Below are 27029 nucleotides of genomic sequence, written 5' to 3' on the forward strand. Positions count from 1 at the left end.
GCTTCTAGAACAGTCGTGAGCTGTTAACACGCTGTCTGCCCACGGGCATGAACGCTGCACGGAGAAGCATCGCAGACGACATGGAATTTTTTTTCTATCGATACATACAAATGCAGCATGTTGTTGCATAATGCCGACGCCACTCGCTCCATAGACCTTTCAATTGATGTATCGTACGCCTGAACGCCATGATCATGTTCCCAACCTAGGTATACTCTGAAGCGCATCAATTCTTGCTCTTTTTTGCTGTGTCGTCCTCGGCCATCGCAGTATCCTCGTCCTGCATGTCGCGACTCCTTTTGAGACCCTTCATCTTCCTGGTCTGCAGATCGCCCAGGTCCTGTCTGCCCAGATGGATTCTACCCAGCTTGTCGCCCATCAAGTCGGTGGAAACATTCTTCTTGGTCCTCTCTTCGCCGGCCTTGGGCTTCTTGAGTGCCTCTTTCCACATGTCCTCCTGCGGTTCCTGAATACGGCCGGGGCGGAAGTCCATGCGGGGCCCAACCTCCTCCACTTCTACGCGCGGAACCTTGTGGCCGCTCCGTTTTGTGCTGATCATGTACACGCGCACGTGGATGGCCGGTTTCACCTCGTCTCCGGCCGGCTCATCGGCGGAGATGTTAATCAAATACTGCAAGCCCTCGACATCGATCTTATCTCCGGAAGTATCTCCGGTGAACAGCTCGGTGAGCATGCTCTTGGCCATGGTGTACTCATTGGCCGTCGGAGAGTCGAAGGCGGTCCCCGAGAAGACCAGCATTGGCCGCAAGCCAATGGCAGGTTTCCGTGTCTTGAACTGCGACATCTGTCGGTATGTTTCAGGCTCAAGAGAGAGTTCACTGGGATGGGCACAGGGGTTAGTCGTGAAACGACACCGAGCTTCGTTCGGCTCCAAACGTACATCATGTCGAGGATCTTGTGGCCAAATGTCCTCCCCAAGGTCAGAGTATGGGGCCGCTTCTTGGAGCTCGAAGCAAACACAAACATGCTGCAGTCGTTTCGTTCCGAGAAAAACTCTAGACTGGCCGGGTCTGTGAAGGGGTGGATGTCGTTCTTCTTGGTGAAGCGCTTAGCCAGAGGCGTTCGGAGCGCATAAAGGTCGCTGAGCGCATTCTGGCAAACTTCAGAGCAAGTAGTCTATAGTACGCGTGAGTCCGGTTGCACCACAAGCGTGGCATACATTCTGGCAGGTGGGAGACTCACATAGCGCAGGAAAAGGGCAGTCTTGGGGTTTTCCACGACTTTGGGCGCTCGCTTCTCCAGGGCGCGCTTCGATCGCGCGTTGCGCGGTTTGCTATATGCACGTAAGTAAATCTGCAGAGAATAGTGGCGGGCTGGCAGGCTTACACTTGGCGAAGCATTGCGATGAAATGGGTTGGGCTTGGCTACACCAGGTTGTTGTCCTGCTGGATTTGTCTCTGGTCTGCACGCAGCATCAAGGACTGGAGGGGCGCTATCCTGAAAATTTAAGCGGAGTAAGGCGGCAAAAAAAAAAACATTGAAGTGATTGATAGCTGGGCCTGGCTGGGCCTGGCTGGGCCAAGCACCAAGGCCGGTCGGTCGGTCGGTCGGTGTCGGTTACCAAGCTCCTGCCGAAGACCGGGGGGGGGTAAGAAGATTCATTGGCTGATTGGTCGATTAATTCGATTTGATGGATTCATCAATCAATTGATTGATTGACGATTGATATGGGACCTTGAATCTACCTCCAGCCTACCAGCCTACTAATACATACCCTGCTACCTCCTTCCTACCTGGCCACCGTACATGCGTGCCTCGCACGATACACTTCCTATTCGGACCTTTTGGATCTCATGATTGGTTTATCCATAGAATGGCCAGACTTTCATGCACGATATTCCACCTTCCGAACCGAACATGAAGGCTCCAAGGTTGTCTGCTGGCCACGCCCGTGGTCATTCGTCGATGAACAGGCGGGCATCTTCTCATAGATTCATTCCATCCCAGACATTCGTTCAGCCCTGCAATTGTCCTAAAATATGTCCTATGTCCTATGCCCCATGCCCTACCCTATGCTGGTACCTACTTGTAGGTAGACCGTTGGAGGTCGTAGAGAGAACAATTACTTGCCTGCTACACTAGCTCTCTCTCTCGCGCGCGCGCGCGGGCGCGGGCGCGGTGACGTTTTCGAAGCAGTCCCCTGCAGGCATGGATATGTATAACCCCTAATAGCTGAGAATGCTTGGCGACATGCCTGTCCTTTCCTGCTCCGATGCGCAAGGGTCAATCTATGCCATCCGCCAACCCCCATTCTTCGTCCGGCAGCCGGCACTGGCTTCTTCTATCCTGCCGTGCCACGTCTACCTACGTAATGACATGCTGGAGACGCCATGATAATTAACCTACATGCTGCCTAGGTAGGTATAATCTGAAGAACATTCGGAAGAACAGACTACAAGCACAACAAAGCTGGGGCTAATGTGCTTAATTGCGTCCGCCGCAGAAGCCGTCCTGAACCAACGAGTTGGTGGGTGGATACGCATTTCCCCTCCAGTGTCCTTGTCTGTCTGTACCCAAGCCAGCCCCAGCCCAGGCATCTGCTGCGTGAGGGATCTGGTCAATTGTGTGTGAGCGCCCGCGCGCGTTACGCCTTACTGACCATTGCCCTCGCCGTCTTATATTAAGATGTACACAAGGCTCAATAGACCAAGACGGCCTTGGGAGTTTGCCGGCACGTAGACGGGATTGAAAAATTATCCTTTTTCTTCCCTCCCGGAGCCATTGATCAATCCATCATTCTAACATCTATCTACAATACATTATCTATTTACAGTATCTGCGGGCAGAAACCTAACTCTCTCCGATCTCGACCTAGCGCGTCATTTCCGAGGTTGTCATCTAGCACACGACCCGATCCCAATCGATATTCTTAGTAACTTGAAACACCACCACCTTTTCCCCCTTGAGTTTGTGCTAGCATCTGCGCCTCGCGCCTCTGTTGTTCGCCCTGTCCACAAGTCGTTCCGAGCTTTCGAGCCTCTTACACTCGTTCGTGTTTTTCTTTGTCTGCTTTTCGATGGTCGAGGAAAAGGTATCCATAGCCCGGCCACAACAGATATCTCTTCCTTCCCACGAGCCCGGCATGAGAGGAGCTCCTTAAATATTTTAGTCCGGTGTCGAACGCAAGCTTCTGGCATCCTGGAAACTTCGAACGAAGAAAAAAAAGAGGAAACCCTCCCAGTCCCATCCTTCCCGCCTGGCAGTCAATGGAAGGTTAGCATTGCCGTTGACAACCTACTTGTCAATAGCCTGCAGGCGTGTGCTTGTACCGAAAATCAGCTCATCCATCCATCTATCTCGGCTCAAGTCAAGGTTAGCTTTAGACCCATCTGCACCTGTCCATATTAAATCAGTCATGATATGAGTGGGCCTACTGTCTTTGTGACGGCTCCCCCAGCCGTTGAGTCGACACACTCGTTCCGCCGCTCGCATTCCTTCTCAGACATGGTGCCTGAGCGATCACGGCTGTCTCACTCAAACCTTGATGTGACATCACGAAAACCATCGCCAAGTACCACGACCAAGCACCTCTCGCCTCTCCCGGCCTTCGACATACCCTCCTTCGACCTGCCCGACTTCGATTTCGACCCCAACTTCTCCATCCCAGCTCCTGACCGCACGGCTAGCACCGATGCGAAGCACACGAGTCTGCCCGCCTCCGAGCCAGACAAGATGGGCAGAGCAAGAGGCAAGTCGCTCTTGACCCGCCGCCAGTCGTGGATGCCGGGATCCAAGTCGCCGTCCGAGCATGATCTTCCACAAGAACAAGAGAAGGAGCCTTCGAGGCCGCCACAAAGCCCCCTGGAGCCCCATCATGTAGAACAGAAAGCGGCGGACAAGTCGAGGTCGGTCTCGGGGTCGTTTGCTTCTTTGGCAAAACGCTCAACCAGTTGGATTTCCACGTCTCGGTCACCCTCTCCTTCTCCCAGGAAGGAGGCCAGGGACTACGTATCCCACAAGCCTCAAGGCCGTGAGCCCTCCCCCAACAACGAGCCGGTTGCGCAATCCCCGAAATACCTTCGCAAGCGAGCTCCATCGGGCATGGATCGGGAGGCCAACAAGTCCAGCGACTCTCTTGGCAAACTGGGCAATTATCTGTCCAAGATGAAGCAGCGCCCACAGAGCTTGCTGGTCAGGGGGATGTCTGTCAACGACGGAGATAGCACCGCTTCATCTATAGCTAGCTCGGCCACGAACACCCGCCCTTCCAACGCGGCATCTGAAAACAGCAATACCACGGTTCCTGACGAGGTGCAGCGCCCACCTACGACACAGCAACCTCGGGATCCGCTGTGGTCGGCTTTCAAGTCGCTGGATGCTGAGTACGGCAGGTTTCAGGCCAAATCTGTGCACATGAAAGTCGGTGTAGTGCGAAACACTCTTCTCCCTTTTCTGCGCAAATATGCGTTGCATCCGTCCAACAATACATTGCATTTCGAGGAACTGGAGCCTAGGGCAAGCATTCTGAACAAGTGGTGGGTTGGCCTGTTGGAGCTGCTAGATGGGAAGGCAAACCAGTCGGTCGCGGGCGTCGATAGGCCGATTGTCCTTGAAGTGACGACCATCTTGATGATGCGCCCGGAATGGCGTCAGTGCATACCACAGTTCAGCCCCTTGGCACATCGAAGCCCCCGTGAGCCGGCTGGGCGCAAGGGACGCGCGCATAGCGACGAGTCCGGCAACCAGTCACGGAGCTCGACGGCGGATACCGACTTTCTCGCCGAGTCGGCCGAGCACAACGTACGCACCATGTTTGTCACAAATCTCGTGACTCAGATGGGCATCGTTGTGGACAAACTGTCCCAGCGCCATGCGCCGTTGAGCCTTGTCAACTTCGCGGGGAGAGCTTGTGCGTATGCGTTCTTCTTTGCTCCTGGAGTGGCCGAGGTCCTCGTGCGCTTGTGGGCTCTCACTCCCGATGTGCTCCGCCGCGTTGCCGACGAGTTCCGCTTACCCCGGCGTAGCAAAGGAGAAAGCGATGATCTCACAGCCCTCTTCCCGCCAAGCCTAGAAAATCTCGGCTGGTCCTCTGTGCGGGCAATGGTCCAGTCTTTGCGACAAGCTGCGCAGCTGCCACTGGTCACTGCTAAGATCGCTTGGCATGGCCAATGGGTATCGAGATGGAGGGGGCATGATACCGACTTGTTCTTTCTTTTCTGCAAATACTATTATATTCTCGCTGAGGAGTTCATGCCCCCAAACCTCCCGCTGGAGGAGAAGGGACTCGCACCTGCGTTTGTGTTGGTGAACGCGCAACTCCTGGCCACCTTGGACTCAACGATACACAGGCAAGCGGGCCTGGAGGCTTCCATGGGGCTGCCGCTTTCCGAGGGAGCGGACGCATCCGCTATGGCGCTGTCGATGAACCTCAACAACAACATCAACAGAGGCATGAATGAGAATCGCCTTATTGCTCTTCTCAAGGACTTCTTGTCCACGAGCTCCATGGCGTTCCCAGGCGCACGGCACTCGTTTGCTGAGGCGTTTATGGCGCTCATGAAGGCTGCAGCCAAGAGGACATGCCAGTTTGACCATAATGCATGCTTTACTTTGTGTGACTTTCTCGAGGAGTCATTGGCTGCGTATCGAGGCTTCCTCGGCATGGGCCGCATGTCTCTCGATTATGTGGACTGGCCGTTCTGGCTCGAGGTGTGTCAGAAGATTCTGGACTCGAACCACACCATGTCCGAAGTCCGGGTGCTCTCTCTTGTCTTCTCCATCTGGGATCTCGCCACCAGTGAGCAAGCTCGAAAGGAGGCCATTTGCCAAGGCTGGCTGCTGACCGAAGACACTTTTAACAAATTATTCAATAACTGGTGTCCAATGGTGAGAGCATACTATATGCGTCTCCTTTGCTGGCGCATCTGCCGCAATGACGGCGGTGCGAATGACTCGGATATGTACGTTGTTGCACTGAACCCGTCCATGAAAAAAAGCAGAAAACGAAACAGACCAAAACACACTTGCTGACCAGTTACGTATAGCCGAATGTTCCGCCTCGCTGCCACACGTCTTGGGACTGTTTGGTCTCATTACCAATGGCTTCGTGATGTAGCCGAAGGACAAAGGAGTTGTGGACCATCGACCGCCCCAGCTACACCGGCTCCGGGCAAGCGGTTCATGATCATCCGCACTGAAGCCCCTGGGGCGCAACCGGGGCTCATGGTCGGGTTTGATTCGTTCTCGACGTCGTTCAACCCGCTGGAGTCTACGTCAACAGCGCCGGCGCCGCCCGAGTTTGTGAGCCCGCCCAACACGGACACGGCAGCCTACAAGAAGAAATGGAACTTGCTAGGCAGAGTTCTCCATTTGTCGAACGGTAGCAATCCTGAAGATGCCGAGCCATCGGTGCGAGATGGCACAATGGCCCACAAGCCAGCACCCCCGCCAAAGGGAGCAAGCAACCCAGTGACACCCCCCGCCTCGGACACGGACAGTATAGGCTCTTCGCCTATCTACGAGAGCCTGCGATATGTCTTTAGGTTTACCCTTTCCTGGAACGGGCCGAACATGATGCCTCCTGCAGAACGCATCTTGACGCAGCCGCGCCTGCCACTGCCAGCACAGTCGCAACTGGGGTTTTCGGATATGGGCAACAGCTCACATGCACTTCCCGCAGGCCGGCCGGCACCAACGCGAGCGGTGTCGGGCAGCGTGCAAAGCGGATTGATCGAGGCGGCGAAGAATGCCGAAGTGTCGGAAACGTCAGCAAGCCCCCGGTCGTCGGCGACGATGGATCGTCGAGGTAGCCAAAGTCCCAGCATGGAACGCATCAGCAGCAATCAGTCGTCGCTGTACCAGGACCGCATCACGACGCCTACCGCGGAAGCCTTTGTGCACGGCACCAAACCAAGCAGGCATCTGGAGAGGGGGGCGAAGTATTCTGGCCGGGCTCTGGCGGAATGGAGCTTGGTGGTTGCGGAGTGCAATAGCTTCATTGACCGCCGGCGGGACGAAGGTGTGCCGGATCTGAGCGAGGTCGAAGTACCGTCACTAGGGATGCCCAGGTGAAGGATCTAAAAAGCGACGATATGATTCTTCCCCCCGTGCTTGCAGCATGCATGATCCTTTTTTACTCTGTCTCTCTCTCCCCCTCTGTCTCTCTGTCTGTCCATCTGTCTCCCCGTCTCGGCATGGCCGGCGTTTTGGGTTCTTTTTGTATAATTTCTCTGGCGTGTATATGGGTTGGTCTTCTTTTCACATTTGCGCAGCGTGTCGTTTAAGGGGCAACACTCGGTTGGGAGCGAGTGTAGCGCTCGTGTTTTGCACCAATGAAAACAAGCATGTTGTATGACAAGCGACGGGAGCAATTGCACGAGGAGCGGCGTATATAGCGCGGGTCCAATACATTGACCGTATCTAGGGTTCTGGAGTTTGTGGCCAAGAGAATGGGGGAATAAATAGATGGAGGTGGTCTGGACGAGCAAGAGGACGACCGACTCTGGCGTCTCTGTATCAGTACACCATGTATTACTTAGCATGCTAACAGCGAATGGGCTGGATGCACGCATACATATACATATACATGTCTCTAGAGATTATATATATATACGTATATATTGTAGTTATACATTCATACGGATGTATTTATTGCTGGGGAGACATGGCCGGCTGAGTGAGCGAGTGACGCAACGTCGCAACCCCCTTTTCACATGCTGTTGGCCGGCAGACTAGGGCAGACGGTACGAGATTTGATATCCGTGTTCTGCAATTAGTCGGTCTCATGCTTACGTCTCACATGGATTGATATGTAGCCTTTGGAATGAATAAGTCAGGGCGCATTAAAGTTGCCATCAGTCAGACAATGGAATTGAGACCTCAGCATCTGGGTGCAATGTTGAGTGGGTGGGTTCAATGTTCTGTAGGGAGGTAAGTACCTAAAGTACCTACCTACTGTAGAAAACTAAGTGCTACCATACCAGACTGACTACCTAAACTTTCGGGACTTTTAAGGTGCATTTGCATTTGGCCGATCCGACACGACACCCCGACACCCCAACCAACACCTACAGTACCCATTACCCATTACCCATTACCCATTACACATTACGACTGCTTCGCTTGGCCTGCAGTCAACGACACCGCGCATCTCTCCCATCTTATTCTGCCTGCCTGCCTGCGCATCCGAATTCGAAATCCGCCCAAGATCTGTTCCAAGTCGACGGCGTAACACATCGTCTGCCATCTTCTCTTGCGACACACACACACAGGCACATGTGGCAGCTACCGGCATACCGGCCGGCTCCCACACTTCAGCCCGAACCCCCATCGCGCTTCCGCGATCCGCACTCGCCGCCAACCCATCCGCCACCTCCCTTTCCCTCCTGACCTGGCTGCCAAAGTCTGCGACCAACCCCGAGACGGCCTGCCCGCCCCTCCTGCATCCACTCGTACCGAACCGACGCGCCGCGCCACACAACCCGTCTTGGTCGCCCAAGATGCCTTCTGCCCGCAGGGTGCGCTTCCCTCGTCATGGTCGGCATGGCCGTCATCGTCACCACCCTCTTCTTCACTTCCAAATTCGGCTCCGACGAAAGCCGCGCCTTTCAGGACTTCTATGGCAAGACGGTCAACGCCATGGAACGCAAGCGAGGCAGCGGCGGCGCCCAGATCATCATGGACGGCAAGGGCGCCACCGCCGTCAGCGAAGCCAAGGACAAGGACGGCGACGGCTCCGTCGGCGAAGATGACGTTCAGCAAGCAAAAGAGATGGCCGAGCGCCTTCGCGCCGCCGAGCAGAGGGCCAAGGACCAGGCCAACGCCAAGGCGCCCCTCAAACCCGACGCCCCCAGTGAGGTCGTCGGCGTGGGCAGCTCCGCCGGCGGTCAAAACAGGAAGCCCAAGGATAAGGAGGCTTCCGCCGATGCCAAGGACGAGTCGGACCCGGCCAGCAAGGTTGAGGCCACCTTGAACGAGATGCTCAAGAAATCCCCAGGTATGTTGCCGCAGCTCTGGATTTCCCCCGACGCCACCAATCAACATCTGACATGCCGTAGTTGTCGTTTTCTCCAAGTCGTATTGCCCTTACTCGAAGCGGGCCAAGGGAGTCTTGCTCGAGAAGTACACGATCGACCCTGCGCCCTACATTGTCGAGCTGGATGAGCATCCGATGGGCAAAGAACTGCAGGCCAAGCTGGGGGAGATGACGGGAAGGTCGACAGTCCCCAACATCATGGTCAACGGCAAGAGCATCGGGGGCAGTGATGAGATCAACGAGCTCGATACAAGGAAAACCCTGATTGACAAGATCAAGTCCATGGGCAACAAGCGAGTCTCCATGAAAGAGAGATTTGGCAAAAAACGCTCCCAAGGGGGGCGATTAATAGCGGTTAGGGTGGGTAAAGTCCAGTCTCCAGTCTCTAGTCTCTTGCGACGACCGACCGACCTGTTGCGTTGCCATTCTCCGAGTTGTGCGAGATACGAGATAGCCTTGGCCTAGAAGCCTGGCCAGCTGGCTATGTTGCTGCGCAGGCGGCGGATCCATGTCGGATTCGGGGAAGTCAAGTTCGGTTCCATGACTTTATCAAATGGCTTGGAATAAGGGGTTCACTGGAGCAAACTGGGTACTCGCAAAAGGAGACGTTTCTACGCATTCGAGACCCCCGAGTTGGAAAGGCGGTTCCTATGGTTCCGGGCAGTCCCAGCATCAATGGATTGGCTGGGCAGTCTTGTACAGGTGTATATATATGTGTGTGTACTTTAGAAATGATACTGAGGATTGCGTGTATATTTAGGTGTTAAGGGTACGACGGTTTTTTGCACGGCAAACTTTGGGCTTCATCTTGTATCTACATCTTTCTTTGCAACTGATCTGGACGATGTAACCAAGGGCGGGCCACTGCCACTCATCCATCGGCCACGAAGGGGCTCCTCTTTGGCCGCCCTCAGATTCTGGGTGGCCGGCCCATTGTGTCGACAGTGCCCGGCGTCTTGGGCTTAATGCCGTGTTCGCTGTCGAATTTCGCGGTAGGGGGGGTTGCCGAAGTCTGATAGCAGATTTCGGAGCCTTTGCGGCACCGAGGCCTTGGGTCTGGGCGTGGGCGAGGGGTCGGCACGGCGAGACCGGACAGTAGACGAGCCCAACAGGATGGAAGCCGAGTCGGACGAAGGCATTGCACCTTTGGCTGGCAGAGTGTGCTGTTGCTCCGGCATCGTGGTCGGGGTGGGGTTTGTGGTGACGGGAGAAGAAGCGGGATTCTGCTGTGGTAGAGTAGGTCTTGTCTTGTCGAAACCGCGGACATGACGATGCATGCCTATGCGTGCTCTGGGCACATATTAATTTATATACATGTTCGCGCGCCACTGTAGCTTTTGCTGGGTGTGTCCAGTCTCATGGGCCGCGAGCCGTCACGTCACCAGCTGACGCATCGTGACTCAATTCGGGGCAGGCGGCAGGCGGCATGTGCGGCCGGAGTGCGTGTTTCGCGGTGGCGGTGACGCGGCCGGCTGGGGGCCATTCCAGTTGCACCAGGCGCACAAGGGATACCTACCTGCCTACCTGCCTACCCTATACTCTGTCCACTATCAACAATTTTACTACAACCGCCGCCACCGTCACCACTACGACGGAAGGAGGCATTTTTTTGGTCATGACGTTGATGCAATTGCTATGGATGGCAAGTGCCATGGTGCTTGCACTTGCACTTGCACTTGCACGTATACTTGCACTTGCAACCTTGATGGCTCGCCGGGCATGATGCTGGCTGCCATCAAGGTGCCCGGCGCTGCTGCTTGCGTGCGCCATAACCGTGACAGGCCCCGAATAAAAGCACTGCAGCCTGCCTTCTCATTGTTTATCAGCAACTAGCATCTCCCACCGTCCATCTAGAGACAGAAACTACCGCCAGCATTGTGTGAACGGCCAAAATGGAACTACTGCCTCCCGAGATCATCCTAGGCATGGTAGAGCAGCACATGAACATGGCGACCGTCATGCAGTTCATGCAGACGACCAAGGCACGTTTCCCAGCTCTCCCCGGCGTCGCGTGGCGAGGGGGTGATGGACAAGCAGAGGAAAGCTGACCTGGCATGGCCGTCTACAGACTGTTCGCTCTATCCTGCAGACCTACGAAGCATCCATTTGCAGAGCCCAGGTGGCAGCACGCAGTTTGCCGCCCGCGGGCCATGTGCTATCCTCGCGCGGCCCCGAGCGTCGCGTCATTGCCGCCAACACCTTCGGCGCAGTCCTGGAGCTGGACGTCCGGCAAGAGCGCATCAGCGACGCCTTGCGGCGCGACTTTTTGGGAACACGGGCAGTCCCCGCTCCTGGGCCCGCTCACGCGGCGCCAACAAGCTCGGCTTCTCGAGCTGATGCGGGCATCGCTGTGCCACTGCGACCACATCGCGGACATTGCGGCGGCCTGCTCGGATCCCCGGACCCCTGCCCAGACGCGCACCGCCCAGATCGACTACGTGGCGTCCCTGTCTACGGAGCAGTTGGCAGCGCTCTTCTACACGGTCGACATGGCCGGGTTCGGGTTCGTGCGGGCCCGCAAGTACGAAGCCGAGGACCCGCTGGTGTGGGAGAAGATCACGGTATTCGAAGAGTGCCTGCTGCGTCACGGCTCTTGGTTCCTGTGGGCGCACCTGCAGGGCGGGCAAGCAAACCACGCGGCCCAGCTGATCGAGGCCGGCTTGAAGGAGCTGACGGACTGGGAGACGGGCAAGGAGGGGATGCTGCCTGGACTGCGAATGTCCCTGGTGGACGCGTACCGGGCCCGGCTCGAGGACGCCCATGACGTGGACCTGGAGGCGTCACTGCGGGAGCGGGTAAGAAGGCTGGTGATGGCGCCGCAGAATACATGACCCAGGGCGGCGTGGTGGTGGGACACTCTGGGGGGACTCTGATTCGGATCCCGGCCCGCATCGGCAAGAAGACCGGGTTTGCCGCCATGCACGGAATTCCCCTTGTTCTCCTTCCCCGCCATCCCAGCAGCCCAGGATCCCCGGCGTCAGGGCCAGCCAAGGGTTGAGGGGTTCGTCCCACATCTGCTCTAGTTACGCCGGAATATTAGCTGTGTCTACAAACTATAGAAAAGAACAGAGCCAGCCCAGAAGCCTTACATAAAAGCAGTGTATTCCGTGTCCTTCTTTCAATAACCGGTTCTCTCGTGACTGGCCAGCCCCCGTTGCTTGCCACCACCAGCACCACCACCACGCACAATGCCTCCCGCCAGGAAACAACACCCGGCCTCCCGGCCAGACTGGAACAACCTCGAGGTGCTTCACCGAAACACCCTGCCCCCGCGCGCCAACTTCTCCACGTACCGGTCGGCCGAGGATGCCCTGAGCTACGACATGGCCAAATCCCAGGCCTGCTGCCTCTCGGGGGCCTGGAAGTTCCACCTGGCCCAGAACCCGTTCGAGGCGCCCGAGGGCTTCGAGGACCCGTCCTTTGACACGGCGCAGTGGGACCGGGTGACGGTGCCCAGCATGTGGCAGCTCAACGGCTACGGCAAGGGCCCGCACTACACCAACGTCAACTTCCCCATACCCGTCGACCCGCCCAATGTGCCGCTGGACGACAACGAGACGGGGTCGTACGTGACGACCTTCGAGGTGCCCAGCCACCTGCAGGGCGGCCAGCTGCGGCTGAGGTTCGAGGGAGTCGACTCGGCCTTCCACGTCTGGCTAAACGGCAAGAAGGTCGGCTACCACCAGGGCGCGCGCAACCCGGCCGAGTTCGACGTGACGAGCCAGGTGCTGGCGGGCGGGCCCAACACGCTGGCCGTTCGCGTCTACCAATACTGCGACGGCACCTACATTGAGGACCAGGACCAATGGCGCATGAGCGGCATCTACCGCCATGTGTATCTGCTCGGCTTCCCGGCAGAGTCCCGCATCGAGGATCTCTTTGTGCAGACCAAGCTCGACAGCCGGTATGTCCATGCCCAGCTCCATGTCCGCGTCAGCATCGCCGGCAAGGGGGACGTCAATGTCACGCTGCTGGACCCGGCCATGTCGGGCACGCTGGTGGCATCGAGCGCGGCGACGCAGTCGGGCGGGACTCTGGACTTCTCGCTGGCCGTGGACAACCCCCTGAAGTGGACCGCCGAGACGCCGACACTGTACCACCTGGTCGTGTCCATTGACGAGAGGAGCTACGTCTCCCACCGCGTCGGCTTCCGCCAGGTCGAGATCAAGGATGGCCTCATCAAGGTCAACGGCAAGCGCATCGTCCTGAAAGGCGCCAACCGCCACGAGCACCACCCCAAGTTCGGCCGGTCGGTGCCGCTCGAGTTTCTGCGGCAGGATCTGATGCTGATGAAGACACACAACATCAACGCCATCCGCACATCGCACCAGCCAAGCGACCCTCGGCTGTACGACTTGGCCGACGAGCTGGGTGTAAGTATATCTGTCTGGTTACTTTCTCTCTCTTCCTCTCTTGATATACGCACACACTATACGTATACATGTAGTGCGTGTGTATATATATATATGTGTGTGTGTGTATGCTGACTAGGATGTATTGCCTAGTTCTGGGTCATGGATGAGGCCGACCTGGAGTGCCACGGATTCGAAACCATCAGTAAGTCCTGTCTCTGACCGGTGACCGCCCATGCACACATATGCACACACACACGCGCGCGCAGGACTAAAATCTGCCCCAGGTGATGCCAAGCTGAGCCCTGCGGAGCGTGCCCTGCCTTTCCGCGAGCGCCAGCTCCTCACACGGCTCGACGCCGCCAAGTGGACAACGGATAACCCCGACTGGGAGGAGGCCTATGTCGACCGAGCCAAGCAGCTGGTGCACCGTGATCAGCTGCATCCGTCGGTGGTCATCTGGTCTCTGGGCAACGAGGCCTTCTTTGGTCGTAACTTCCAAGCCATGTACGACTGGATCAAGTCCTTCGACGACAGCCGCCCCATCCACTACGAGGCCGACATCTACGCCGAGACGATGGACATGTACAGCAGGATGTACCCGCCCATCGAGGAGATCGTCGGCTTCGCCAAGGACCCAAGCAAGACGAAGCCCATGGTTCTCTGCGAGTACATACACGCCATGGGCAACGGGCCGGGCAACATCAAGGAGTATGTCGAGGTCTTCTACCAGTACCCCAAGCTGCAGGGCGGCTTTGTCTGGGAGTGGGCCAACCACGGGCTCCTGAAGAAGGACGAGGCATCCGGCGACGACTTCTACGCATACGGCGGCGACTTTGGCGACGTCCCCAACGACTACAACTTTGTCATGGACGGTCTTCTCTTCTCCGACCACACGCCCGGTCCTGGCCTGGCCGAGTACAAGAAAGCGCTTGAGCCGGTCCAGGTCGTCTCGCATTCGCCGGGCAAGGTGGTCGTCATCAACCGGTATGACTTCGTCGCGCTGGATCACCTCGACTGCGCCTACGCCGTGCTTGACGAGGGGAGGCCGACTTCCCAAACGGGGAGGCTCGACATCCCAGCAGGCACTGGCCCGGGTCAGACGGCCGAGCTGGCAGTCCCGACGGCGTCGGATGCGTCCTTGTCGGGAGAGGGCACCTTGCAGCTCTTCTTCCGCCAGCGTACCAAGACACTGGCCCTGCCGCCGGGCTTCGAGGTTGCCTTTGCCGAAGTTCCCCTAACGCCATCCGCTGCCGTCGCCCTGGCTGCGCCATCGGACGCTGCAGCCAAGTTGAACATCAAGGAGACCGCCACCCTCCTGACCATCGACTCCGGGACTACGGCGTGGACATTTGCCCCGGTCCCTGGCAAACTGCGATCCGTCAAGAAGAACGGCACCGAGTTTCTCGCCAGCAGCCCCGACCTGACAATGTACCGGGCACCCACCGACAACGACGCGCCGCAAGACGGTTGGGACTGGAAGGAGAAGCGGCTGGACTTGGCCAGGTCCAGGACGCGTGGCTGCACATGGGGACACCCCGACGACGACGAAACCACCTTTGTTGTCCAGGTGCACCAGTCTTTCTGCCCCCCGACGCTCTCGTGGTCCATCGACTTGAGCGTCACCTACACCTTCCACGCCTCTGGCTCGCTCAAGATCCACGCCAAGGGCTCCCCCAACGGAGACTGCCTCCCGCGCACTCTGCCTCGCATCGGCTTCACAATGGAGCTGCCGGGCGAGTGGAGCTCCGTCTCGTGGTATGGCCGCGGCCCGGGCGAAAGCTACTGCGACAAGAGGCTCTCTCAGCGCCTCGGCGTCTATTCGGCCGAGGTGTCCCAGCTGTGGACAGACTACGAGTTCCCACAGGAAGGCTCCAACCGAACCGACACGCGCTGGCTGAAGCTGGCTCACGCCAACGGACAGGCCATCATGGCCCAGTTTGCCGATCCAGACTGCGCCGCAGCCGACAATAAGCCGGCAAGAAAGCCGTTCGATTTCCACGCCTCGCACTACCGTGTGGCTGATGTCGAAGCGGCCAAGCACCCGCATGAGTTGCACAGAAAGAAGACCGAGAACGTCGTGCTGCGGCTCGACGCTGCCCACCACGGCCTGGGCTCTGGCAGCTGTGGGCCTCGCACCCGGGATGAGTATGCTTTGTTGACGAAGGACTTTGATTTTTGCATTGTGCTACATTAGATACTCGGATAGTGCCCGGGGTCCCAAGACCACTCGCGCGCATAGAGAGGCTATAGAGAAATGAATACATATCCATACACAGCACCCAGGCCAAGGCTCTGTCCCATCAAACAGCGCAGCCCCTGAAGAACATGCCCCTTGTCTACCGTGCCCGCTGGAGGAATTGATCCACAGTGAACATTGCCGCCGCGCCCATAAAGCCTGCCTCACCGTTGCCCGCGTGGCCAACGTGAAGATGGTTTGCCTGGTTGCCGCGTTCCGCAAAAGTCCCTCCCGGGGAGGTTGAAGGGGTCTGCATCGACCCGCGGACCCTGGTCAGGTAAAGGGGGCGTCGGGGTGGGCGGTCGCCCAAAGTGACGAGGGGCATGGGGCGCAGTGGGAACCCCCACGGTCTGTTCCCCTGCAGTAGCGGCGGCGGCGGCCCCGGCATGTTGGCTCGCCGCATAAAGGGCATAAAGGCCCGACCTCCTTCGTAGTTGGGGGGTTCTGGAAATACCGACAGCCGCGCTTATGTTTGCATTGAAGGAAGCTCTCCTGATCATGGTAGTATTCGCCAAGGCACAGGTAGCACCATTCGTAACCACACACGCCTGCGCAGTAGGAAGTTAACGTGATGCTTGCAGGTTCGCCACAACTCTGCCGAGACTTACAGGTGATGTGGTCGCAGCCCGAGTACTTGTAGACATCCTTGTGACACCGTGGACAAGACTTGGTCATCTCCTTTACCTTCTTCTCGGAAGCCTTCTCGCTTTTCCTCTGTCTTCTGGTACGCCGGTCGTAGGCTGCACACGTCTCGCCCCGTGCCAGGGCAAGTTGTGGTGGCTGCACGAGGACGCTTTACAGGCGTGGCATTTTACCCTGGCACAGGCCGCCTTGTGAATCTGCCCAGCGCCACAGCGAGGGTTGAGGCACCATCGAAAGTCGCGGAAGCTTTCTAGCGCCGCCTTGGTCGCGAGGGAATCGTACCTGAACACGCATTAGGCCCCCAGTACGGTAGTCATCTCCCCTAGGTATTGGAGCTAGAGCTGGAGCTGGCTGGAGCTGGAACTGGTGCTGGTGCTGGCTCTGGGATGGGGTGCAAACCTCTCAAACGTTTCCGGGTCAGCGAATGCCCTCACGTCTTCGAAGGCCAGAAGACCACTGCACTCAGGGCATTTGAGGCGATCCCACGGGACTGATGCCATACTCGAGGCGATCCACTGACCGATGCAGCCTCGACAGGTAGCCGGCTGGTGGCCGCAGGTCTTGGCAATCCGAGCTGGGAACTCAGATATCCTCTTGTCGTCGCTACAGACAATACACGTTTCCTTTTCTGGGACCAGCCAGCCCTCCTCTTGCACAAACTGTTCATGAGCAGTGCGGGCCAGCTCGAAACCGACCGTGGACCCGAGGCTGACACGCGAGTGCCTTCCCAGCGGTTTCCCCTCTAAGGACATACTTATATCCTCTAGATCAACCCGCCCCCTTTCGACGACTTGGGATGACGGACATTGGTCAGTATCCTATCGTGAAGCCACGTCTTGAGTGTGCGTGTCCCAATCGACCGGGCACAGCTGAACGGATGAAAAATGTACTCCTCGTTGACTCCTCTCACGACGACGTAGTTCCTCTCCGCTACTAGATCGACGAACAGTGTTTGGCAAAGCCATGTACCAACACGGCGGGCTTCCCAGTTGTCCCCCTGCAGCAAACCAGGTCGCAGACCATCCCGAGCCGAGACCACGACACGGGAGCTGTCGTCTACCCCCAAGCATGCTGCGATATCGGCTCTGAGCTCCCGCATCGTGATGCCAGCTTCGATCCTGTCCATCAACTCATTCACCTCGGGCGGGTGGAATGCAAGACGATCACTCCACAGGAGACGGAGGCTGCGACTAGTGCCGCTTCGTGCTGCCCTGTAATAGAGGACGGCAATGGCGCGCGGTATCCTGTCGTCGTGCACAGCATCGCCGCCGTGATAGAAGGAAATGCCCGCGTCATTCTCAATAGAGTGCACACCACCTCGATATTTCCGGCGCAAGAAGGCCGAGATTTTGGACAACCTCGATACACTAGGGGGGATGCCAATCTTAACTTCGGGTCGTAACCTATCTAGGTCCACAAGCTTTATCTCTGATAGTTGCGACCCCTCCTGTCGCTCGACTGGCGGTTCGCGCGGTTGACGACGATGGCCGACATGGCCGTGGGAGTGATTGCCGTAGGGAGGCCTAGTATGTTGATGGGAAGCCGCTGCCGAGCGATGAACCATTTCGAACTTTCATTCGTGCCCAAAATCTCCCAGGACGTCGCGCCAGATGGCGTAGCTGCTGCTAGGGATAGGAGAAGTCGCTGCCCCAAAACGGAGTCTTTCTTTCTGGTTTGAACAGCTGGCTCACTGCGCAGCCCATGGGATCTGTCTCGGACGGAGAGCAGAGCAAACCCCAAGGGTCTTGGGTAGACGAAGGAAAGTTACATTCTCCGAATGGAGCCCAACGATGAGGAGCGAGTTGCACAAGCCAATATCACCAATGATGGGCGCAGATGGTCGTAGTGAGGCTCTGGATGACAGCCGCCGGCAGCCTGCTTGAGTAGTCTGGCCTGCTCGAATTCCAGTGGTGGATGGCAATCCACGACCGCCCGTCAGTAGGCCCCGAGCTTCTCGGAGTGCATGTATGCTTATGCAGCTGGTACATGGCGATCCAATCATTCTCCAACTTGGAGGGTGGTGTGCACCCTCAAACCGACCTACTGCGCCCGGCCAGAGGGTGGTGCTCTGTCGTCAGTGGCCCGGAAACCATTCGGGGGCGGCCAATCATCTTGCAGATCACATCCTTTCGGAAGATTCGCCAGGTTTCACTTCGTCCACAGTATCAGCGGGACAAACATCATCGGGAACTCCTTCCAGGACTTTTGCTCCACGGGGTTTCGGTAACAAATGCGAATCATTGGTATCTTGACTGTATTATGTGGTAGTAGATAAAAACACAAGAAAAGGAAAAGGAAAAGAAAAAGGAGAAGAAGAGGAAGAAGACGAGAGGGAGATAAAAAAAAACAAAAAACAAAAAAACAAAACAAAAAAACAGTTCGCAACTGATAATGCTAAATCGAGCGAGTATAAGATGCTTCGGCCTATTTGCCAACGACCACAACGATATCAAACTCGCTAGTTGATATCCACCACTACTATTACTATTACTACTATTACTACAACATCGATGTAAGCAATGAATGAGTAGTCAAATTCGGTCAAGAACACGGGATGCCACCGGTGGGTAGTTTCGTCCCCAGAGGCTCCCCGGCTGGATGACATGTCAGCATTTAATCAAGATCCATACCATGCAATGTTTGGTTGCCGAGCTGTGCATTCGTGACGGACTCGTCCTCGGGATTACCCAGACCGCCGTGCTGGGTATGCTGCGGTTCTTCTTCATCATTCATCGCACGACTGATCTTGCTCATGCCCTTGCATGCCGTATCGGCAAACCAATGAAGTTCGTCCAACGTGAACTGGTTGAAGTTGGGGAACTGGCAATCAATCGTCTTCTGCCAGCCGGAAGTCGGGTTCTTCTGCGTGGAAAAGTAATGCGGAGCACTCCAGTCCCTGGGTTCCAGGTCGTGCGGTCGATCCCCTATCCGCGTACGCCCACGCCTGTTCTTCCTCTTCTGGCCAATACGCGACGGGTGAGCCATCCGGCGCATCGGGCTGCTGGATACCGGAAACAACCTCTACAAAACGCTGCTCCAGAGTGCGGCCGAGGCCCGAAGGGTCTTCCAGATCGTAACCCAGCATGGGATGAGGCTCTTCCCCTATGACGTACTGATCATAGCCAAGAGAAGCAACGCGGCAGACACGCAACCGCAGCTCCATCTGACGAAGGTAGGTCGCTATCCACCTGTGGTGCTGCGGTGGCCGCGTATTGGGCATTCCGATCCACAAGACATCATTTGAGTTTTCGGTCAGGCCGGCGCTGTGCACTTTCTTGAGATATACTTGATTCAGGTAGAGCTCCTTGAGGGAGTCCTTGAAGCACTTGAACATGGAGAGCAGCCCACACCCGGGCACCTCGACACGGCGGAGCTCGAGATAGGTAAGTCGCGCGAGAACCGACTTGGGCGGCTTCCGTATGGTCGGAATGGATCTGAAATGCCAATCGTCGATGGTACAGTCGCGCTGTGTAGTCGTCTTGATGGGCTCAAAGGAGCCGTCGTCCCAGTCCAGGCTGATCAAGCAAAGGCTTTCGAGGTTGGGCGCCTTGCCAATCATCTCCCACAGACGGTGCCGGAAGTTGATGGTCTGCGCCTGCCCTTCTTCGTGTCGCCGCACCGAGATGAGCAAGTTCTCGAGCGCGGAGAAAGCGTCGATGATGTTCCTGACGTCGCGGGGGTTCCTCCACAGCTTCACAATGGTGGTGTCAGTCACGTTTTCCAGGACGAGCGTTCTCACTCTGGCCGACTCCTCGGGCCGCTGGGCGAGGGCTTCAAAGGTGTTGCCGAGGATCATGGTGGCAGCGCGACAGTGCTTGGAGATGAGCTGAAACGGGAGGTTCAGACGAACGGCCGAGACATTCGGGGTGTGTTCCAGCAGCTTCCCGAGGTTGTCTCGGTAGTCGACTTCGGTGAAGGAAGCCTCGTTCAAGCAGTATCGGTCTCGCAGGGTCGTGACGAAGGCCTCCATCGAGGGGACCGCAGAGAAGATCTTGCCCAGGTAGCTGACCTCGCCTGGGAGAGGATGAGCAGATGTCTCGTGTCAGCAGTTGGTGCAACGTCGCGTGGTGGTGAGTGGTAGGGCAGGTAAGCAAGCAGGCGGCTCACCGTCGTCCCTGACCAGCATGAGGTCAAGATAAAGCGCATGGCACAGATGGCCGATGCGCCCCAGGGCGTCATCGTCGAGGGGGCGTTCATGCCTGGCGACTTTGTCGAGGCGCGTGAATTCCAGCTGGAGCGTACGGAGGACGTAGGGCTTGATGATATCATCAAAAAGGCGGCAGACGGTGCGGAGGCCTAGGAGGGAGTTTTTGTCGCCATAGTGGTTGATGACGCAATACTCGAGGATGGAGAGGACGATTTCGGGCGGTAGGATGTTCATACTTGTAGCTGTGGCTTTGATGGGATGGTGTTGAACATGGAATCGAGTGGAGCCAGGGACAGACGGGATGCGACCAGCCCGGCAAGTAGGCCAGTAGGCAACATTGGCAGAGGGGATTTTGGGGGGTCAATTCCCAAAAATAGACCAGCAAAGTCCACTTTCTTTGCTAATTTCCTGGAATCAATACCTGAGGTCCAATGATACAATACTTAATATAAGTATTTTATGTATGCACTGTCGATCGCCAACATCAAATGACACCAGCGCAATTCAATACAGTACATAAAGCAGGCACGTGTCGGCACCTACATACATACCTACCTACCTCCAACAGCATCAATCAAAGGTATGATGGCATGCACCGACCTACTCATGTAACCGAGTACATACTTCAATACCTACATACTGCAACTAACCGGTTTCAGGAGCACTTGCAGGCCATACAACCAAGGGCGCTTGCTGCCATCATATACTCCATCCTAGGCAGGTATCTTCTATCGTCGTGTGGGTATGTAATAGAAATTGCACCTCGCTAGCTAGATTAAGACACACACACTGGACACGCGTCGAAGAAAATCATGCGAGGACTATAATACCACATATACACCCCTAAAAACCACATGTAAAATCCGGTTAAATAGTTAGTTAATAATAAGCTAATAACTCTTTTTAACCTTAAATAATATTTAAATATATATAACGTAGTTTATTATTAAGTAACTCGTATTATTAAATAGTTTACTTTTATTATTTCTTAATATTTTTATAAAAGTTATTTTAACCACGATATTTTAAATTAATTAAAACTACTCGTTATTCGAATCGTTACTTAATTCTATATTTTTTTTATATGTTCGCGTATTATAACCTATTTAGCCGTAAATGCCACAGCGCCTGCCGCCGTCGCGCGCCGCTTTAATAAACTACTATTTTCGCCTTCGTCGGTCGCTAAACGCTTCCCTTTTACCTTCTCGTCTTGCAGCCTTCGAGATTCCTTAATTATAAGGGCTCCTCTAAGCTAGACTCGCGATTTTTTAGCTCTCCGGCGCTTCGAAAGGGTTAAATTAGCCTCTTTTTAAAGTATGTATTCGATTATATATAAAGGTTATTTTATAGGCTATTTTAATTATACTCTTTACTATTTAGTTTATCGTATTTAAAATCGGCGTCGAAGAGTTTCTTTAATAAATAAACACTTTTTTTTAATATAAATAAAGTATTTAATTATTTATTAAAAGTTAAACGACGTTTAAAAGTCGTAGGTATTAGCCGTCCTCGAACGAGATAAGTTAAATATAAGCGTTCGAAGACGTATATTTAACTTATTAATTACCTCGTTCGGGTTATAAAATATTAAGCCAAATACGTTAAATTTAAATTTAATGTTAATTTCCGTAAAAATAGCGAAATATATAACTTTAAACGCGATAAAGAATTCGAGCTTCGTAATATAATTTATTAAAGCTTTAATAAATAGCTCGATTTCTTTTAAATAAACACGCTTTAAAAGCGAATAAAATACTATATTAAAAAGTTAAAGTAAGTGTAATAAATAAAGAGGTAACGTAGTTTATTACTACGCGATGTATATTACTTAACGACGTATTTTTTCTATTTTTCGACTTTTTTATATAAATTAATTTAATTATAACGCTTAAAATTAATTAAAACTACTCGTTATTCGATTCTTCGCTTAATTTTATATCTTTTTTATATATTCGCGCATTATAACCTGTCTCGCCGTAAACACCACAGCGCTTTTTATCGGTCGCCCTCCGCTTTGACGAACCCCTATTTTCACTTTTATCGAGCGTTAAACGCTTCCCTTTTACCTTCTCGTCTTGTAATTACTGAGATTCCTTAATAGTAAGGGCTCCTTTAAGCTAGACTCGCGATTTTTTAACTAAATTAACCTCTTTTAATATATATATCTTATCGCGCATAAAGGTTATTTTATAAGCTATTTTAATTATACCCTTTATTATTTAATTTACCGCATTTAAAATCGGCGTCGGAAAGCTTTTTTAATAAATAAATACCCTTTTTTTAATATAAATAAAATACTTAATTATTTATTAAAAATTAAATAACGTTTAAAAGTTATAAGTACTAGTCGTCTTTAAATAAGATAAGTTAAGTATAAGCGTTTAAAGACGTATATTTAATTTATTAATCACTTTATCGGGATTATAAGGGATTAAACTAAAAGCGTTAAATCCGGATTTAATGTTATTTTCCGTAAAAACAGCGAAATGCGCGGCCTTAAAGGCGATAAAAAACTCGAGCTTCGTAATATAATTTATTAAGGCCTTAATAAACAGCTCGATTTCCTTTAAATAAGCACGCTTTAAAGCCGAATAAAATATTATATCGAGTAGTTAAAGTAGGTAAAATAAATAGAGAGGTATACCGAGTGTAATAATATTATTATTTTAATAATATACTTCGAATTCGGCCGAAATATAGCTCTTATAACTGTCGATAATTAAGAGGCGGTAGGAACTTTTTATCTACGCTTTAATATATTTATCGAAGTATTTAATTTAATTTAAGCTTATTTCGTTATTAATTTAACTATTAAAAGTCGGCTTAATTACTTAGTCGCTCGGTAAATTAATTTCGCGGGATTAGTTCGCGAAGTAATATTAACTTTAAACGATTAAAAACGGCGGAATACACTAGCCCTACGAATTAATATATTTAATCGCCGTTGCTTATTCTTAATTATTAAGCTAGACCGATTTCGCTTTTTACGCCGCTCGGCGCGTGTTACGACGAGTATTAACCCGATTATATTTATTATAAAGCCGGTCTCGTCGAAATTTTAAATATTTTCGTCGACGATCTCGTATTTCGCCTTTATATTCGCGATTAGCGTAAATTAGCCGAAAATAACTTTAAAATTTTCGTAAAAAGCCTTTTAATAATCGTACCGACGATTTATTTTAATCTTTAAATCCGGGTTACGGTCGATAAAGCGCTTAACTTAGTGCTTACCGACGCGGTCGCCGCCGCGCGACGCGGTAAAAAATTAGCTATATTTTTTACACTAGCGAAATCGGGAGATATTCCTCGGATATTTAAATTAATTATATATTTACGAAATACCTCTTTTTTAATTAAATTTAATTTATATTATTTCGGTCGAATTTCGCGTTTTAAAGTTCGGCCGTAAATTCGATAACGTAAAATTAATTCGAGTATATTATAAGCTTTTATTATTACTCTTTAATTTATTTAATTCGGTTCGTTTCGTGTCGTTTAAATTATTAAAACTATCCGATTTTTTAAGATTAATTAAGCATTATAATTATAGAGGTATTACGCGTTAAAATTTAATTATATTAAAATTAAATTTAAATGCGTCATTAAGTAATATACGTCGCGTAGTGGTAAACCACGTTATACTAATAATAATAATATCGTTATCTTAATAATATACCTCGAATTCGGCCGAAATATAACTCTCGTAGCCGTCGAGAATTAAAAAGCGGTAACGACCCTTCGTTTACGATTTAATATATTTATTAAAGTATTTAATTTAATTTAAGCTTATTTTATTATTAACTTATTTATTAGAAATCGGTTTAATTACTTAATTACTTAATAAGCTATTTTCGCGCGATTAGTTCGCGAGGTAATATTAACCTTAAACGATTAAAAAAAGCGGAATATATTAGCTTTATAAATTAATATATTTAATCGCTATCGATTATTTTTAATTATTAAGTTAAACCGACTTCGCCTTTTTACACCGATCGGCGTGTATTACGATAAAGGTTAACTCGATTATATTTATTATAAAGCCGGTCTCGTTAAAATTTTATATGTTTTTATTTAAAATATCGTATTTAACCTTTATATTCGCGACTAATTTAAATTAACCGGAAATAACGTTTAAATCCTCGTAAAAGGCCCTTTAATAATCGTATTAACGATTTATTCTAGTTTTAAGGTTTAAGTTTCGGTTAATAAATCGCTTAACTTAATGCTTATCGACGCGGTCGCCGCCGCGTAACGCGGTGAGAAGATTAGTTATATTTTCTATATTAGTAATCTTAAAAGATATCTCGCGGGTATTTAAATTAATTATATATTTACAAAACACCTTTTTTTTATTCGTATTTAATTTATATCGTAAGTGTTAAATATCGCGTCGTAAAGTTTAGCCGTAAATTCGGTAACGTAAAGTGATTTTAAAAACGTTATATACTTTTATAGTATCTCTTTTACTTAATAAATTTAAGGGCTTTTGTATCGCTTAAATAGCTAAACCGATCCGGTCTTTTTAAATTAAATTAAGCATTATAATTATAAAGTTATTACGCGTTAAAGTTTAATAAGGGTCGAGAAATAGTGAGGGTGGACCACTTAATGATACGGACCACTTAATGGTAAACCACGTTAAATATATATATATGTGTGTGTGTGTGTGTATTTATACACCTAATATGATATATTTGGCAACCCCGTGAGGTTTGTCATCCCGTTTCCTCTATAGTAAAATCCCGTAACGCCACGTGCCATGATCATGTCTTGTTCAATCTAGCCCTAGTGTCCATTTACACCGTTTGCGGAGTCGCCGCCGAGGACCGCCTTCTCCAGAGCCTGCTGCACATCCCTCACGAGATCGTCGGCTTCCTCGATACCGCTGCTGATTCGGACCAGGTCGTCGAAAACGCCCACAGCCTCTCTCTGGTCCTTGGGGATGCCAGCGTGCGTCATGGCGCTGGGCAGCTCCACCAAGCTCTCGATGCCTCCCAGACTCTCGGCCAGGGTGTAGATCTTGGTAAGGCGGCAGAAACGTTCGGCGGCGGCATGGCCACCCTTGATGCGGAAGGACAGCATGCCACCGCCCATGCCGTCGCGGTGCTGCTTCTTGGCAATGTGGCGGTGGGGGTGGGAGTCGAGCCCCGGGTAGTTGACGGCAATCACGTGAGGGCTCGCCTCCAAGGCCTTGGCCACGGCTGTCGCATTGGTGCTGGATTGGCGGACGCGGAGGTGGAGCGTCTTGACGCCGCGGTGTGCGAGCCAGCAGTCGAAGGCCGAGGGAACGGCACCACCGGCGTTCTGCAGGAACGCCAGCCGGCTCTGCAGGTCGTCCGAGTTGCAGGCGGCGAGGCCCATGACGACGTCGCTGTGGCCGTTGATGTACTTGGTGACGCTGTGCACGACAATGTCGGCGCCGTGGTCCAGGGGGTTCTGGACGTAGGGGCTGAGGAAGGTGTTGTCGACGACGACCAGCACGCCGCGGGCATGGGCGGCGGTGGCGACGGCGCGGACGTCGACGAGCCTCAGGGTGGGGTTGCTGGGGGATTCGATCCAGACGAGCTTGGTGTCGTCGGTGATGTGCTCGGCAATGTCGACCTCGATCTGGGGGTGAAGGTGACCTTGACGCCATGGGCCTTGGCCACCTGGGTGAAGTAGCGATGGGTGCCTCCGTAGACGTCGCTCACGCTGATGACGTGAGAGCCCGAGGCCAAGCTCTGGAGGATGGTGGCAGTGGCGGCGCTGCCGCTTGCGAAGGCCAGGGCGTGCTTGGCATGCTCGAGGGCGGCGACGGCCTGCTGGAAGTTGTCGCGGTTGGGGTTTGCGCTCCGGGAATACTCATATATGCCGACAGGCTGGCCGACCTCGCGCTGGGCAAAGGTGGTGGACAGGGAAATGGGCTCAATGACGGCACCGGTGGTGGGATCATGGGGTGCTCCGGCATGGACGGCCAGGGTACCAAAGCCGAGAGTTGGCGATGGCGCGCGGGGTGGAGTGGCGATCGGCTGCTCAATCGGGACGGTCATGATTGATTGCAGTACTGGACGGACGGGAGACACAAGAGGGGAAAAAATGCCCCGCGTCGCTTGTCTTTTATTGGAAGGTGGCAATGTTGTCACCCGCGGTCCAGATGGCGCGAGTAGTAGAGGACGAGGAAGGAGGAGGGTAATGAACGAGTCCGAGTCAGAAATGCAACTGGCCGAGGATGATCACCGTCTTGAGTTCCTTGGTGCAAGATAGACCTGGGGGGGGTTTAACAACAAGAAGAAAAGGTTCTATCAATATGTTTTATTTCTCTGCGCCCACAACAAAGTCAGCTCGGCCTGCACACTCATCTCATGTACGATTTTTCTGGTGGTGTCGGAGGTCGGCTCCACCACAAGCTGGAGACTGGGGAGGCGTTTGAATGGATTGATTGAACAAAGGGAAAGCAGGGACTACTTACACTGATCGGCGTGTTTTGACGACGAGGACGGTTCTGCAGAAGAGAAAAGCTGGCCGGCCGTTTCGCCGTGACTACTGGGCCTTTTTATACCTAACCTACCTAACTACCTATCACTATTCCCTGGGCCTGGGAGGAGGCCGACCCAGCCCAAGAATTATGTTATAGTGGGAAGAGATTTTGTAATCCGAGGCTTGCCGCGCAAATGA

At 53.0% G+C, this 27029-nt stretch overlaps 10 protein-coding genes across 10 annotated transcripts; 4 read left to right on the forward strand and 6 right to left on the reverse strand.

Annotated features, from left to right (window-relative positions):
- Positions 1-226: 226 nt before the first annotated feature.
- Positions 227-1361, reverse strand: PG997_004014 (valyl-tRNA synthetase; the record flags this gene model as incomplete). The annotated part of the gene is made up of 4 exons (XM_066808329.1): positions 227-839; positions 902-1137; positions 1204-1294; positions 1348-1361. The coding sequence occupies 4 exons, from the start codon at positions 1359-1361 to the stop codon at positions 227-229; spliced, it is 954 nt and encodes a 317-aa protein (XP_066671947.1).
- A 2104-nt stretch (positions 1362-3465) lies between these two features.
- Positions 3466-7032, forward strand: PG997_004015 (uncharacterized protein; the record flags this gene model as incomplete). Its single annotated transcript, XM_066808330.1, has 2 exons — positions 3466-5921; positions 6006-7032. The coding sequence occupies 2 exons, from the start codon at positions 3466-3468 to the stop codon at positions 7030-7032; spliced, it is 3483 nt and encodes a 1160-aa protein (XP_066671948.1).
- A 1461-nt stretch (positions 7033-8493) lies between these two features.
- Positions 8494-9460, forward strand: PG997_004016 (glutaredoxin; the record flags this gene model as incomplete). The annotated part of the gene is made up of 2 exons (XM_066808331.1): positions 8494-8956; positions 9018-9460. The coding sequence occupies 2 exons, from the start codon at positions 8494-8496 to the stop codon at positions 9458-9460; spliced, it is 906 nt and encodes a 301-aa protein (XP_066671949.1).
- Positions 9461-9957: 497 nt separating this feature from the next.
- Positions 9958-10272, reverse strand: PG997_004017 (uncharacterized protein; the record flags this gene model as incomplete). The annotated part of the gene is made up of 1 exon (XM_066808332.1): positions 9958-10272. One exon carries the CDS (start codon positions 10270-10272, stop codon positions 9958-9960), a length of 315 nt encoding a protein of 104 aa, XP_066671950.1.
- Positions 10273-10887: 615 nt separating this feature from the next.
- PG997_004018 (uncharacterized protein) lies at positions 10888-11826 on the forward strand (the record flags this gene model as incomplete). The annotated part of the gene is made up of 2 exons (XM_066808333.1): positions 10888-11017; positions 11108-11826. The coding sequence occupies 2 exons, from the start codon at positions 10888-10890 to the stop codon at positions 11824-11826; spliced, it is 849 nt and encodes a 282-aa protein (XP_066671951.1).
- A 357-nt stretch (positions 11827-12183) lies between these two features.
- On the forward strand, positions 12184-15544 carry PG997_004019 (uncharacterized protein; the record flags this gene model as incomplete). Its single annotated transcript, XM_066808334.1, has 3 exons — positions 12184-13368; positions 13501-13552; positions 13635-15544. The coding sequence occupies 3 exons, from the start codon at positions 12184-12186 to the stop codon at positions 15542-15544; spliced, it is 3147 nt and encodes a 1048-aa protein (XP_066671952.1).
- A 142-nt stretch (positions 15545-15686) lies between these two features.
- Positions 15687-15974, reverse strand: PG997_004020 (uncharacterized protein; the record flags this gene model as incomplete). The annotated part of the gene is made up of 1 exon (XM_066808335.1): positions 15687-15974. One exon carries the CDS (start codon positions 15972-15974, stop codon positions 15687-15689), a length of 288 nt encoding a protein of 95 aa, XP_066671953.1.
- Positions 15975-16028: 54 nt separating this feature from the next.
- PG997_004021 (uncharacterized protein) lies at positions 16029-17792 on the reverse strand (the record flags this gene model as incomplete). The annotated part of the gene is made up of 4 exons (XM_066808336.1): positions 16029-16030; positions 16195-16379; positions 16628-16887; positions 17034-17792. Coding segments are annotated over 4 exons (1206 nt in total).
- A 1049-nt stretch (positions 17793-18841) lies between these two features.
- Positions 18842-20609, reverse strand: PG997_004022 (uncharacterized protein; the record flags this gene model as incomplete). Its single annotated transcript, XM_066808337.1, has 3 exons — positions 18842-19124; positions 19165-20242; positions 20336-20609. 3 exons carry the CDS (start codon positions 20607-20609, stop codon positions 18842-18844), a joined length of 1635 nt encoding a protein of 544 aa, XP_066671955.1.
- Positions 20610-25160: 4551 nt separating this feature from the next.
- On the reverse strand, positions 25161-26404 carry PG997_004023 (cystathionine gamma-lyase; the record flags this gene model as incomplete). The annotated part of the gene is given in 2 exon segments (XM_066808338.1): positions 25161-25982; positions 26000-26404. The coding sequence occupies 2 exon segments, from the start codon at positions 26402-26404 to the stop codon at positions 25161-25163; spliced, it is 1227 nt and encodes a 408-aa protein (XP_066671956.1).
- Positions 26405-27029: the final 625 nt, after the last annotated feature.

Source organism: Apiospora hydei (assembly GCF_038363865.1).
Source record: "Apiospora hydei strain CBS 114990 chromosome Unknown utg000004l_segment0_segment0, whole genome shotgun sequence".
NCBI lineage: Eukaryota > Fungi > Ascomycota > Sordariomycetes > Amphisphaeriales > Apiosporaceae > Apiospora > Apiospora hydei.